General features: G+C 37.1%; 2 protein-coding genes and 2 long non-coding RNA genes across 4 annotated transcripts in view; 2 read left to right on the top strand and 2 right to left on the bottom strand.

Moving 5' to 3' along the window:
• The window catches only part of LOC136854980 (uncharacterized), a 213,281-nt gene that overhangs the window by 166,888 nt on the left and 31,393 nt on the right, over positions 1-15,000 (bottom strand). The window lies entirely within an intron of this gene.
• On the top strand, positions 108-3,897 carry LOC136854977 (uncharacterized). Its single transcript, XR_010857846.1, has 2 exons — positions 108-750; positions 813-3,897. It is a non-coding gene; the product is annotated as an uncharacterized lncRNA (long non-coding RNA).
• Positions 8,737-11,281, bottom strand: LOC136854700 (uncharacterized). Its single transcript, XM_067131286.1, has 4 exons — positions 11,156-11,281; positions 10,562-10,700; positions 9,736-9,852; positions 8,737-8,967 (listed from the first exon to the last, which is right to left on the bottom strand). The coding sequence occupies exons 1-4, from the start codon at positions 11,206-11,208 to the stop codon at positions 8,866-8,868; spliced, it is 411 nt and encodes a 136-aa protein (XP_066987387.1). The 5' UTR covers positions 11,209-11,281; the 3' UTR covers positions 8,737-8,865.
• Positions 11,889-14,796, top strand: LOC136854765 (uncharacterized). Its single transcript, XM_067131343.1, has 4 exons — positions 11,889-12,006; positions 13,893-14,031; positions 14,277-14,393; positions 14,555-14,796. The coding sequence occupies exons 1-4, from the start codon at positions 11,954-11,956 to the stop codon at positions 14,660-14,662; spliced, it is 417 nt and encodes a 138-aa protein (XP_066987444.1). The 5' UTR covers positions 11,889-11,953; the 3' UTR covers positions 14,663-14,796.

A 15,000-nucleotide genomic window follows, 5' to 3' on the forward strand; every position in this document is an offset into this window, starting at 1 on the left:
TATATATATATATATATATATATATATATATATATATATATATATATATATATATATATATTTATATATATATATATATATATATATATATATATATATATATATATATATATATAATATTCTAAAACATTCTTCGAGGAGGCTCGCCTATAAACCCTTTAAAGAATCTCTAAAACCGCTATGAAGATGGCGCTCTATAGCATACCTGAAGATCTAAATCATCTCTATAAATTACCTCTACAGATTCCAACGATTTCTGAGATCACAAAGTCGCCTTCGGGATTCTAAAAGATCTTGAAACATCAGAGAAGAAGGTTCCTCTACTTTCAGATCTCTTGGAGTAGTCATTTTTAGTCTCCAAAGTCCTAAAACAGACCATAAACAGACAAAAATTTCACCCATAATTAAAATCTCAAGACAACCAAAGCAATATCCATCGCTAGATGACATATCCTCAACTCTCTGCAATTGCCCGAGACTAAAAACAAGATTATCAAGGCAGACAGTTCGCTTAAAAATGTCTGATGGGTTCCTCTTGTTATTGTCCTTGGGATGACGTTCGAGAAGCGCGGAGAAGAAGAAGTAGTACGAGTGAGATGGGAAGAGATAATGTTAAAAAACTGAAAGGAAGAAGGTTACAAATTCAAAACACGAGAAGAAGTACGAGTAAGATGGGAATAGATAGAGTTAAAAATTTGAAAGGAAGAAGGTTAAAAGGGTTAAAATGGTTAAAAAGTTGAAACGAAGAAGGTTAAAACGGTTAAAAGTTAAGAGGAAGGAGATTAAAGGGTTAAAAAGTTGAAAGGAAGAAGGTTAAAAGGGTTAAAATGTTTAAGGAAGATGGTTAAAAGGGTTAAAAAGTTAAGAGGAAGAAGGTTAAAAGGGTAAAAAAATTAAGAGGGACATGGTTAAAAGGGTTAAAAAGTTGAAAGGAAGATGGTAAACAGGTTAAAAGGTTTAGAGGAAGATGGTTAAAAGGGTTAAAAAGTTGAAAGGAAGAAGGTTAAAAGGGTTAAAAGTTAAGAGGAAGAAATTTAAAGGGGTTAACACATTGAAAGGAAGAAGGTTAAAAGGGTTAAAAAGTTGAAAGGGAGAAGGTTAAAAGGGTTAAAAAGTTAAGAGGAAGATGTTAAAAGGGTTAAAAGGTTGAAAAGAAGAAGGTTAAAAGAGCTAAAACGTTAAGGAGAAGGTCAAAAGGGTTAAAAAGTTCAGACAAAGAAGGCTGAAAAGGTCAAGAGCAGGAAACAAGGACTGCGAAGCAAAAGGTCATGAACGAACCGTTTAGTTTTTTGGGGACAATGATCTGTTGTGTGCCAAAGACTCATTACTCAGTCAGTGGTGTGTGTACCTTTTAAAAACAAAAAAAAATATGTATCAAAATGTAAGTGAAGTAAAAAAAAGTTTATAAAGTATATATATATATAGAGAGAGAAGTATTTAACTGTAATAAACGTAACTATGTATGTTTGTAGTATAAAGTAACTGTTGGTAAGTTTTAGAGATCTATATTGCGCATCGCGATTTGCAAGCAACAAAATCCGATGTCTTCCACTAGCCGGTAAGTGTCAAGTTTGATGTCGAATCTGTTTATATATACATGTCGTTACCGTTGTTCTTGTTTGTAGAGTTATAACAAATTAAAAACGACGAGCCAAGGATAGCGAAGGCGCCATAAGCGACATATCAATAAATGCCGCGAATGACAGTGAATGTCTGCGTACGTGTGTGTGTTTGTGTTTGAACGTGTAAGCCTGAAAGGTTGGCAATAGTGTTGTAAACAGGAGTACCAACCCCCGCGTTCTTAAGAAGGAAAGACGAGGGGAAGTGTCTTGTGTACGAATGCGTGGACTGAAAGGTTGGCAATTGTGTTGAGGACAGGCGTACCAACCCCTGAGTTCTTGCTTCAGAAATCCTTGGGGAAAATGACCCTGTCTTATGTTACTGTCTGTTAATGTGAATATATTTGTCCGTGTGGCTGACTTAAAGTTTATGAGGACGTGTTTGTCAGTGCCTGTGTGCGCGCAAACTCTCTTGCATGCGTATTTCTGTATCTCAGTGTTTGTAAATATGCAGCTTTAATGTCCTGAAGGCAAATCTGCCTCCCTAGAAAGCATCATTCCCTCAAATGGACCTTAAAAAACAAAAAGGGGTTGAGGCGAAAGGGAGGCATGTCAGTCCCATCGACCCTAAAGATCAATCACATGTAGGCTTTCTTAAGTGATGAGATAATTTTCCGAAAATCCCTAATTGGCAACTGTTCATGAAAGACAACGAGGTTACCAAAGGCTGAATAAAAATCCCAAGAACTGTTGTATTATCCTTAATATATTCAAAGGTTAGGTAAAAAAAATATGTATTCACAGAAGAGCCAGATGTGATCATAAGGAGAAATGGATTAATTTTCAGTGACACAGTATAAACAGTTGAAGAAGACCAGGCCTATTGTCTAAGAGAAAAAAAAATCCATATATAAACCTAAGAGATACTTGTGTGGCTTTGTTGTGCACGTGAATGTCCAGTGTATGTAAGTGTACTTTTTTGGTGTTCATAGTGAAGTGTACATTTGTGTACGTCGATAAAAAACATGCATGAGAAAGCTTTTCAAACCCTCTTCTATGTAGAGACTGTACAGGTTAAAAGAATTTAATTTTTTGTGCCAAAGTTCTAGAGTCAGATATTTATTCTAAATCCGTATAAGCTACTGCTGCTTCCGCTTGATAGTGGTAAAACTAATGAATCTCCACCAAGGAGAGGAATGGAGGGTTAGCCGTCTCTGGAAATCTGGCAATAATCGTCAGGGCTGCCAACTGCGAAGAGCTCTTCATTGAGTGGCAGCCCTGACGACAGATATCACGTAGACACAAAATTTTGAAAATAAACATGGATTGCAATCATTTGCATCGGTTTAGCTAGTGACATTCTCGTGGTCGATCCGTAAAATAACGACAGTTTAATAGATCTGTGGAAAAAAAATCATGAAGTTAACTCGCTGAAACGAAAGTATACGAGAAAAAAAAAAAGAACTGTCATCAACCGACCGGACTTAGCCTGTGATAAATCTACCAAAGATATAATAAAGATTAATAATCGGGTCTTTTTCTAATCGTATAACCGGGAAAGGGAATGTTTTACCCGTGACTCTCTCCTGCAACCTGGAGGGTCGGTTGAGGATCGATCACCGCAGATACCACTACAAATAGGCCTACGGCACATCCGTGGCCCAGGGCTTAACCCGCCAAAACTCTCTGAAGTGGACGTAGTGATAACCAAGGAGGTGCTAGGAGATGAACAAACACTAGAAAAATAAGAAGGAGAAGGAGCAGGAAGAGACTACGGTTAACTTGAAAACAAGAGGCCAAGCCAACAAGAAGCGTAGTCAGCGAAGCCAAGCCTAACGGTTCCCGGGCTTCGCGCGCGAGTTCAGTTGCACTAGCGAGCAACCCGAGAGGAATTAGAACCGCCCTTTGCGAACGCTTTTTCAATAAAAATAAACTACGACAGTTCAGTTGCGCGTCAGCGAAATAAAAAATAAAGATGCTGTAGCCGGCATCTTGTTTTCCTTGGTTTGTGGCCTTCCTTGTTTCGTCCCCGTTTCATTTGTGCTTCTTTTGTATACGGGAGAGAGACGTCATCGAAAGAAGAAGTGATCGTTCCGTGTCTTGGGCAACTGGACGTGTGCACTCGATAGCTTTAGCCTATATGCGAGATAGTGCCATCGCCGTAGGACCTCCCTCCTCTTTTTTTTTAAGGGTCATCGGATGATTAGGGTGGGTCATAATTAGTCACGAGTGTTTTAAACTAGTTGAAGAGGAACCACTCACATAGTGGTTTAGACTTAGCCCAAAACTTTGGCTGCTAAAGATTTTGTTCTTTCGGATGAAATATTTCAAATAAAAATAAGCAAGAGGAAACATAGTACCAATAAATACCAAAGTCGAATTAACTGCCAATTGTTTACAGGGACGAAGAGAAAGTTACGAAAGTTTCAATGGAAAAATATATAAAAATAGAAAGTGTAATTACAACTACGACTTATCCTTCAAACATTCCACTGTTCAGACCTTTTTTCGAAGATGAGTATTCGCTTGCATAAGATTCCAAAGTGGACACTGAATTCATCTGTTGAATATTCCAAATTTTAATATCACGGAAAAACAGAAACTGAAAACTACGATACCATGTAAATTATAAGTATATATATATATATATATATATATATATATATATATATATATATATATATATATATTATATATATAAATTTATATATACATACATATGTAATATGGAGATTAATCAAGTCCCTGTACATGGAAAAAGTAAAATCAAAAATGGCAAAAAAAAAAAATCTTTGGTCACCTAGCCTTGACCAATATCACCTTGTCAAAACCAACAGGGGTCGTGCAAACACCACCACCTTAGTTATCCAAAAACAAAACAATAACCAAACGAAATGCGAGACTGTAAAGAAGATTTTATTTTTCTGCAAATCTAAAACAGAGAGTTGCAACATGCGCATTACCCAGTGACAAAGGTCAGTTGTCGTTGTGTTGAACTTTTTAAGTTCGTCCCCGGAAGCAAGATGAGATGTTACAGATCTTACGTTAATTATTGTGATGAATCTTGTTATCATTACTGTAGAGAGTGAGATGATTCTAGTTTTTTGTACTGGGTGCTATTTTGACTTGTTGCCTGCTTGGCGGGAGCTCCTTGGGACGTCGTGGTTAGTACTAGCTCCTCGAGACTCAAAGTATTATTATATACACCCATTTCTATATTGTGTTGATGACAAATTATACTAACAGGAATGGTGTAAATAATACTTTGATCCCAGAGGGGCTAGTACTGAACACGGCATTCCATTGAGCTTCTGCTATGTCTAGAACTAGCCTCTCGGGGATCAAAGTATTATATACACCCATTTCTATTTTGTGTTGTCAACAAATTATATTAATAGAAATCGGTGTAAATAATACTTTGATCCCCGAGGGGCTAGTACTATACACGGCCTCCCAAGGAGCTTCCGCCATGTTTAGTACTAGCCCCCTGGGAATCAAAGTATTATATACACCCATTTCTATATTGTGTGGTCGACAAATTATGTTACCAGAAATGGGTGTAAATAATACTTTGATCACCGAGGGGCTAGTACTAAACACGGCGTCCCCAGGAGCTTCCGCCATGTTTAGTACTAGCCCCTGGGGAATCAGAATATTATATACACCCATTTCTATATTGTGATGTCGGCAAATAGAAATGGGTGTAAATAATACTCTGATCACCGAGGGGCTAGTACTAAACACGGTGTCCCAAGGAGCTTCCGCCACGTAGGTAACAAGCCAGAGTAGCACCTTGCGCCGCTACTTAAAGCATTGTGAAATCTAGTCACTCGTTTGAATTCTGCTTGTAGTCGTCTGTACCTCAGGTTCTTTCAGTCGAAGATTTTGGTTATTCAGAAAGTTAACAAACCTTTCGCAGTATGTGTATAAGACCGCATGTGTCAGTTCCAAGCCAAGCCTATAGTGTAAAGTACATAGGTATTCATATTTATTTATTTTATTTAATTATTTATTAATTCATTATCTATGTATGTATGTATATAGAGAGAGATAGATTTAGCTTCGCAAGAATTCCCTGGAGTCGACAAAAATGGAAATATGTCTATCTATCTATATAGACTACTATCTATTTCTCTGTCTCTGTCAGTCTAATAATTAATGTTACATTCCTTTAATACATATGTATGATCTTAAATTCAATGTTACTGTTGAAAGCATATCATCATTTGAATATTTATAACTCAATAATGAATTTTCTTTAGATGTGGAGATAACTTATCAAGAAAGACTATTATCTTATCAACAACCACATCATTGATAAGGTGATAACATGACTGGAATCTCATTTCAATTGTTATTTAAAAAAGAATTGTTGATTACATTTTAACTGTTAATTATTTAAAGATAATTGTTAATTATTGAAAGATGATCTATCCACAAATATATACGAACTGGCTCCCATTTGCCCAGAATAATATAAAGTAAATAAGCTGATTATTAATTGAAAAATCTACTTAAAATATTTTTTCTCGACTCCTTGGAAAAACAATAGCACAATAGATCCGTCACTTTTGTTGAGAGAAAAAAAAAAAGAGAAAACTAAAAAAAAAATATAAATACTTTATGTCGAACCTTTAGAGACTGGTTTTGCCCACGTTCCGACTCGAATCCTTGCCAGCAGTGAGACGTGTTTACGTGTAAAACAAAACGAGTAAAAGAAGTTTAAACAAGCTAAAAGAAAACGGCCGACCGAATCGGCACTCTAGACTACGCCAAGGAGGTTATCACTTAGCCCATAACAACTTTCTCTCGTCCTTGCGGCCATGCTATAGTAGACACGTCTCACGCGCCTGCGCAAAGGGAAACATGTAAACAAAACTGAAGAAAGTGTACAGGAGTAGGTGAAGAAGAAGAAGATGAAGAAGTAGAAGAAGAAGAAGAAGATTTAAAGGGACCATAATATACCTATTGGCCTTCCGGGCAGTTTTCCAGCTGTAATTCACAAATGTTCTGATTCTCTCGGCATGGGGTACATACAAACGCCCGCCCCGTTTGCTTACGTATTCATTGGTTCAATAAATATGGTTAATTTAGAGTGGCTTTTGATTTATTTAATCCCATCCCCCCAACAACCAACCCCTTCCTCCATTCCTTTTTGAAATGGTTGACAGGCAGCCCATAAATGGCTAAAGATTAATTCTTGTAGAACAATAAGGTCAAGAACGTATCAGTAAGTAGATTTTGAATAATAATAATAATAATAATAATAATAATAATATGTAATATACAAAACAAACGAAATCAGAGGAAATCTGAATTGATATAACTAACAACCCAATATTTTTAATAAATATTAAAAAACGTTCAAGACCAGGGTTCATGAACACTACTGCTTGTATGGCAAAAGACAACGCAACTGCTGCAAGCATTAACATTACACCTAATGTTATGTGCTTTTACATTCACAAAAATCAGAGGGTTAAATGTTTCCCTGGTGGAAGAACATTCGGTAGTTTTACTAATCAAACTGAATCACAAACACAACCTCATTTATCGAGGGTAAAACTAGGCCAATAAGATTCCCATTTTCTATGAATGGTAATGAAAACGTAGCTATATTATAGCAGTCCGGGACGCCTTGATGATTCATGGGAAAAGAACCTTGCTGTGTTGATAACGTGTGAGATTATCAAGTCCTGATTCTCTCTCTCTCTCTCTCTCTCTCTCTCTCTCTCTCTTCTCTCTCTCTCTCTCTCTCTGAGGTGACTACCAGGTACATCAGTCACTGCTTAAGTCCCTTCTATAAATATTTTATCCTCAGAGCAAATTAACACAAAAGATTCCCATACTTAAATGACTATTTTCTTTTAGAATAAAATAGAATAGAATAGCGAATTTAGGCCAAAGGTCCAGCACTGGTACCCATGAGGTCATTCAGCGCTGAAAGGAAAACTGAGAGTAAAAGGTTTGGAAGGTGTAACAGAAGGAAAACCTCGCAGGTGAATTATGAATCAACTGTTAGGAGAGGGTGGAAAGTAAGATGGAAGAAAGAGAATATGTACGGAGGTACAGTAAAAGGAACGAAAGTGCGTTATCAAGTGCCTTACATTGCTAACCCAACAGAGATTTACACTCTTATTTCCAAATTTTGCCAGACTTCAATGACCATTACAGTCGCGACGCCAGAAAGCTTACAATCATTCATTCACTCTACGACCATAGTCGCCGATACGACGGGATTATATATAAAAAATATATATATATATATATATATATATATATATATATATATATATATATATATATATATATATATATACTTTTGAGAATGTATGCTTATACACCTGTTCATTACCCACTTCCCACAAAATTCTCCCACACTCTCTCCAACAATATCGCCACAATCTTCCTCACAAAATATCTGGCGGAAATGTGAAAAAATAAATCCCTCTCAATCCTAAAGAAAAAAAAAAAAACCTCGATGCTTACCTAACCAGGAAACAAAATTATGAAAATAAGGCATATGATCTGTCCTGAATTAAGAGGCAAATCATTCATCCTTTGGGGATTAATGGCTGACATTTTCCTCTCTCTCTCTCTCTGCTGAAAATCACAATCTTTCTAAAACGTGTATCTACTTCTAAACACCATTCTTTGATGCTTCTGACTTACATTTACCACACACACAAATATATATTGTATGTATGTATGTATATATATTATACATATTTATAATTATACATATATATTTATATATAATATATATACAGTATATACATACATACTATACATGCATGTGTTTCAGTCAGTCCATCTATCTTGCTTACGTATGCATACGTAAAAGCAATATATTACGCCATATACCTTTATGTACATAGTCAAAAGACTTTAAAAACAAGAAAATCACCCTACAGAGAAAGACAGATTAGAAAAATGTGATAAATAATTCAGCATGGGGAAATATAAAATAAAACAAATACATCTGAATTCATGTGTAAAAAAGACAGTTCTGTTACAGAACTGGAGCCAGGTACTGCGACTCATTTGAATACACCATACAGCAGAATACGACTGATATGCAGTGCAATTTACCAATGAAATTCGCTAAGCCCAAAGCGAACACCACTACGGACAAATGACAGCCTATAAAAACTGAGGGACAAGAATAACACCATCATTATTTTAATTTTTTTTTATAATTTAATTACAGAAACCAGTGGTGGCCAAGGTTACGGAAAGCTTATCAACCTTGACAGAACTGATGACATCTCGGGCTGGGCCAAGGCATCCTTCTAAAACGACTTGCTCACGCGATGCAGTGTTTTTGCTGGCCTCGGCTGCAACAGAGCTGTTGCTGGGAATCCATTCCCGTGTATTCCCAGGGACCCCCCCGGGTAGTACCGTGGACCTTCGTTAGTACGTCCAAGTCATTCCTTTCCATTACTGAGTTTTACTGGAACTGGAATCTAAAATTTAATTCTTTTTCCTAGTTGAGTGTTTGAAGAATTACGTCAGAATTTAATTCTTTTTTCCTATTTGAGAGTTTTTACTGGAACTGGAATTCTTTTTCTAGTTGAATTTAATTTCTTTTTTCCTAGTTGAGTGTTTGTTGGAATTGGAATTTAGAATTTAATTCTTTTTCCTAGTTGAGTGTTTATTGGAATTGGAATAGAAATTAATTATGTTTCCTAGTTGAGTGTATATTGGAATTGGAATATAGAATTTAATTATTCTTCCTAGTTGAGTGTTTATTGGAATTGGAATAAAGAATTTAAATCTTTTTCCTAGTTGAGTGTTTATTGGAACTGGGATATAGAATTTAGGCCACAGGCCAAGCACTGGGACCTATGAGGTCATTCAGCGCTGAAACGGAAATTGACAGCAAGGTTTGAAAACCTCGCAGCTGCACTATGATACAATTCTTACGGAGGGTAGAAAGTCAGATCGAAGGAAGAGAATATGAACGGGGGTACAGTAAAAGAAATGAAAGGGGCTGCAGCTAGGGGCCGAAGGGACGCTGCAAAGAGCCTTAAGTAATGCGTACGGAGAAGTATGTTTATGATTAATACATTCAGAAAATTAACATTAAAACTTCTTCACCTCACTATGAAGAGGAATCGGGCGCTAAGATAAAATTATTATTATTAATAAATAATAATGGAATTATTGGTCTTACGTAGGAATTATGGATCCAGTGAATGTGATGAGAGTACAATTCGTTGCAGAAGGCTTGGCCCACTGTGTCTTCGCCCATCATGGCCCAAAGATCTAAGCTGGTCGTGTCCTGGGTCAACTGGAATGGTGTGCAAGGAGTCCTTGGATCAATTGTTTTGAGGATATATATATATATATATATATATATATATATATATACATATTATATATATATATATATATATATATAATATAATATATTATTTACTTTATGAAAAAAATAGACATTTTCATGTCAAATGGCTAAAAAAAGACAAAAGATTTTATAAAGTCAACTGATAAAAAAAAGGCAAAATTAACTAATATAAAAAGGTAGAATGTTAAGAACCCATTTTTCGAAGCAAAACAAGATAAAACAAAGTTTTCAAAGCTAACTTAAAAAACACAAGTTTTATCAAGTTAACTGTCAACAAATTTCAGTTTTTTAGTTGACTAATATATTACAAAGGCAGGTGTTTAAAAGAACCATTAGTTATTTAGGTCAGCTGGTATAAAAGGCAAAAGGTTTTGAAGATAACTGATGGAAAGGAAGTTGCTCAGCCAGCTGAATAAAAAAAGGGGGCAGACCTCCTTTAAAAACAAAGTTTTAAACTAACTTAAAAAAATACAAGCTTTATCAAGTTAGCTCTTAAAAAAATTATAGTTCTCTAAAGCTAACTGGTAAAAAAAAAAACAAGTTATTTAAGTAAGCTGATACAAAATGCCAAAATTTTTGAAAATATTTGACAGAGGAAGAACTTGTTCAGTTCAGCTTGAAAAAAAAAAAAAAAAAAAGTTGTGGGGCAGACCTCCTTGACGCATCGATTCTTGCACTGGCTATGGCTCTCGCAACTGTCAATCGGGACAGGCGCCAGTTTGTAGACCATGTACTCGTTATGAGGGGAAGACACAAACACGGCGCACTGGCAGGTCGCAGGTTCGTCTGACCTGTAGCAGGATCAACAGAAAAGAGAACTGATTGATTTATGACTACTGAATCTGGCGTCACAACCAGGAAAGGTGACACCAACAAAACCTATCAGCAAGGTAAAACTTCTTTTCTGACAGAACTGACACAACCAGAAAAGAAGATAGAAGAGAGACAGTTACGAATAAGGTGAACATCAACAAAACCGGTCTCTACAGTAAAATATAGGATAGGATATAGTATTTAGGCCAAAGACCAAGCGCTGGGACCTATGAGGGAAAGGTTTGAAAGGTGTAACAGGAGGAAAACCTCAAAGCAGTTGCACTGTGAAACAACTGTTAGGAGAGGGTGGAAAGTAAGATGGGAGAAAGAGAATATGAACGGAGGTACGGTAAACGGAATGAAAGGGGTTGCAGCTAGGGGCTTAAGGAAAGGGACGCTGCAAAGAACCTTAAGTAATACCTCGAGGACCTACCTGACGCAGGCGACGCCGAAGAGGACCAAGAGACACGCTACAGAGAACTTCATCTTCGGGACCTTGATTTGGGGCCAGTGTGGACCGAGGGTAGGTCTAGGCCTCCTTTTATTGGGTGGGGAGTTAGGTAACTCTCTCTCTCTCTCTCTCTCTCTCTCTCTCTCTCTCTCGTATCGTCGAAGGCATAACATAAACACCAATATCTCTTTCGTCAGATGCTTAAAACACAAAATTCTCTCTCTCTCTCTGTATAAACACCAATATCTCGTTCATCAGGTGCTTTTAAAACAAAATAATCTCTCTCTCTCTCTCTTTCTCTTTACATAAACACCAATGTCTCTTCCATCAGATGCTTCAAAAACAAAATTCTCTCTCTCTCTCTCTCTGTGTATAAACACCAATATCTCATTCATCAAATGCTTCAAAAACAAAACAATCTCTCTCTCTCTCTCTCTCTCTCTCTCTCTCTCTCTCTCTCTCCTCTCTCTCTCTCTCTCTACATAAACACCAATGTCCCTTTCATCAGGTGCTTTTAAAACAAAATACTCTTCCCAAAATATTCATGGATGCGCGTCACGTCCACATTACATAACGACCACATGGTCACGTAATTTGTATAACACGTGCAGTTGTTACACCCTTATCGAAAACACTGAGAGAGAGAGAGAGAGAGAGAGAGAAGAGAGAGAAGAGAGAGAGAGAGAGAGAGAGAGATTACGTAACACACACCTTTCGCAGTCCATATAAGAAGGCCCCAAAGTGTGAGACGTCCTGCAACCACCCAATCAAGCCTCAAAGATGAAGTTTGCTCTGCTGTCCCTCCTCGCTCTCAGTGGCGTCGCCTACGTCAGGTATAGTTTTCAGGCAGTGTTTGGTTTTCTTATACTTTAGAAAGCTCAAATTTTAGACAGGTAACTCAGAGTTGTAGACATGGAAAGCTCAAATTTTAGACAGGTAACTCTAAATGTTGTGCATCATATTTTTCTCCTAGGTCCTGGAACTCAAAGTTTTGGACAACAGTTTTCAAGTGTCAGTTCACCCAAGGTTTTAAGGAATGCCTGGTTTTTTAATACTTTAGAAAGCTCAAATTTTAGGCAGGTCACTCAGACATTTTAAACATTATATTTTTCTCCTGAGCCCTGGAACTCAAAGTTTGAGACAACAGTTTTCAAGCGTCAATGTTTGTTCACTCAGTTTTAAGGCAATACTTGGTTTTTTTGTACTTTAGAAAACTCAAATTTTAGACAGGCAACTCAAAATTTTTGACATCATTTTTTTTGATACGCCCTGTAACTCAGAATTTTTGGACAACAATCTGTAAGCGCCAATGTTTGTTCACTCAAAGTTTTAGGCAATAGTATCGTCTTCTATGACAGCTAACTCAAAAGTTTTAGATAATACTTGTTATATTTTTTACGCTTGCGACAATAACTCGAGGTTTTAGACATATTCCTAAGTTTTAAGTGAATGGATAGAAACGTAAATCATTTTTCCCTATTCCTGATAAGCTTACCTGAAGAGAAAAAATACTGGCCGATTCAAAGTCTAGATAAACAAGTAAATAATGCGGCGAAGTTTCTTCGGCGCAATCGAGTTTTCTGTACAACCACTACAGCGTATAATCAAGGCCACCGAAAACAGATCTATCTTTCGGTGGTCTTGGTATAATGCTATATGAGCCGCGGCCCATGAAACTTTAACCACGGCCCGGTGGTGGCATGGTCTATATCGTTGCCAGAAGCACGTTTATGGATAAATTTTACCTTAAATAAAATAAAAACTACTGAGGCTAGAGGGCTGCAATTTTGTATGTTTGATGATTGGACGGTGGATGATCAATATACTAATTTACAGCCCTCTAGCCTCAATAGTTTTTAAGATCTGAGGGCGGACGGAAAAAGTGCGGACAGAAAAAAGTGCGGACGGACAGACAATAGTTTTCTTTTACAGAAAACTAAAAAAATACCAGGTTTCCTACGCTGCTGACCTCGATATCTTAAGTTAGCAACACTGGGTACAGCCATTTGCTGGATGGGTGACCTCTAGGGAAAAACCAAGACGCCGTTGACAAATAAAATCCCTTCAGCAAGGTAACGTCAGGGGATAGCAACTTCATCCCACTGGGACTTTCAGAAAATTGGAATGGACTTCTTTGGCTCGTGATCTATTCTTTCATACACAACCTATAAGCATATATTTCTGCTAGATTATCTGCCGACGACGTGACGTCAGGCCTGTCATATCATCTTCTTCAGAATTTACAATTAAATATCAGATCGTCAAGTGACGATAAATGAAATAAAAACTTATTTAAGATTTTTAAACTAGACTAATTTTGCATCATCATGGGACCAGATGGTGTGCACCAAGTCTGCACTAATACCAGTACACAATTTAGGATTCTGATATATGGTAAAAAAAAATTTTGGACTATCAATATAGCTGTCATGTACACTACTTAAAGGTCAACACTTAATACTTTATATATTTCACAATTAACAATTACAAAATTACATGTTGCATAGCACAATAAGACATAATGCATAAGGTTCAAAAGTTTCAAATGAATCTAAGCTTCTTACAATACCGTCATACCTACCACGGCATTATCCTTCATAATAATATGCTACAAAACATATTTATCGAAAAAAAGTTTTATATTATGGGACATTTGGCTAATGACAGCCTCTTCGTTCATATCTAACACGCGTTTTCATTCCTCTTTGCCCTTCTGCAGGTCCGAAGAACCTGCAACATGTAGATGTGCCCTGTTCGTTTCCTCTCCTCACAACGAATACATGGTCTACGAACTCGCGCCTGTGCCAATTGACAGCTGCGAAAGCCACAGCCAGTGCAAGAACCGCTGCGTCACTGAGGTGAGAATCTACTAGAGTCACCGCTTAAAATGACCATTTTCTTTTAAACTCTCCTTAAAGAAAACGTAACCTTGAACGTATTTCTTTATGGATAACTTTCTTAGATTATGTTACCGGTTTTAGACCTTCACAGGTCAAATTTTCGGTATTAATTTAGAAAGAGGAACCAGCCCAAAATGACATGAAAATATGCTTTTCTAGGTGATTTTCTAGGTTTTGCCACTAACGTGTATATTCATTTACAGCTGAACCAAGACACAAGCAACTTAGATCTTTGGGCTATGATGGGCGATGACACTGTTGGTCAGGCATTCTGTCACGAACTTTACCGCCACTTCTTCTTCTGGATCCACAACTCTTACGTAAGTCGAATGTCGTACCCTTTTTGTTTCGCCTAAATCTCAAACATATTACTAGACTCTCTCTCTCTCTCTCTCTCTCTCTCTCTCTCTCTCTCTCTCTCTCTCTCTCTCTCTCTCTCTCTCTCCTCAAGGCTAAATTGACATTTATTCCATCTTTCCAGGTCCACGGATACTACGAGATGTGCGGTGGTCCATGGGAATACACTGGAATCGATTCCCAGCAGCCACTCTGTTGCGACATGGGCCAGCAGGAACACTGCATTTCCTAGATTGAGAAACATCTACAATGACCAAATTCAAAAAACAACACTCTAATCAGGTGTATAACAAGCAGACACCTCATTTGTCAGAGAAAATAAATTCAAAAGTTGTAAACCTCTAGCTGAATAAATTGTACAAAACTACAGAACTATGTATCTCATTCTTTTCCTTTTAATTATAATTAAGACCAAACATTTGGTCATACACAAAGCTAATGATAGAATTGACAGGGGCAGTGTGGAGGGTGTTGAGACCGTGCGATACAGGAGACACTTTACTGAAATCGAGCCCAAATTTTTATGATGAGGACATGTTAGAAAACGTAAACAGTAGACTACAGACTTAC

The sequence above is a fragment of the Macrobrachium rosenbergii genome, chromosome 30 (genome assembly GCF_040412425.1).
Source record: "Macrobrachium rosenbergii isolate ZJJX-2024 chromosome 30, ASM4041242v1, whole genome shotgun sequence".
Taxonomy (NCBI): domain Eukaryota; kingdom Metazoa; phylum Arthropoda; class Malacostraca; order Decapoda; family Palaemonidae; genus Macrobrachium; species Macrobrachium rosenbergii.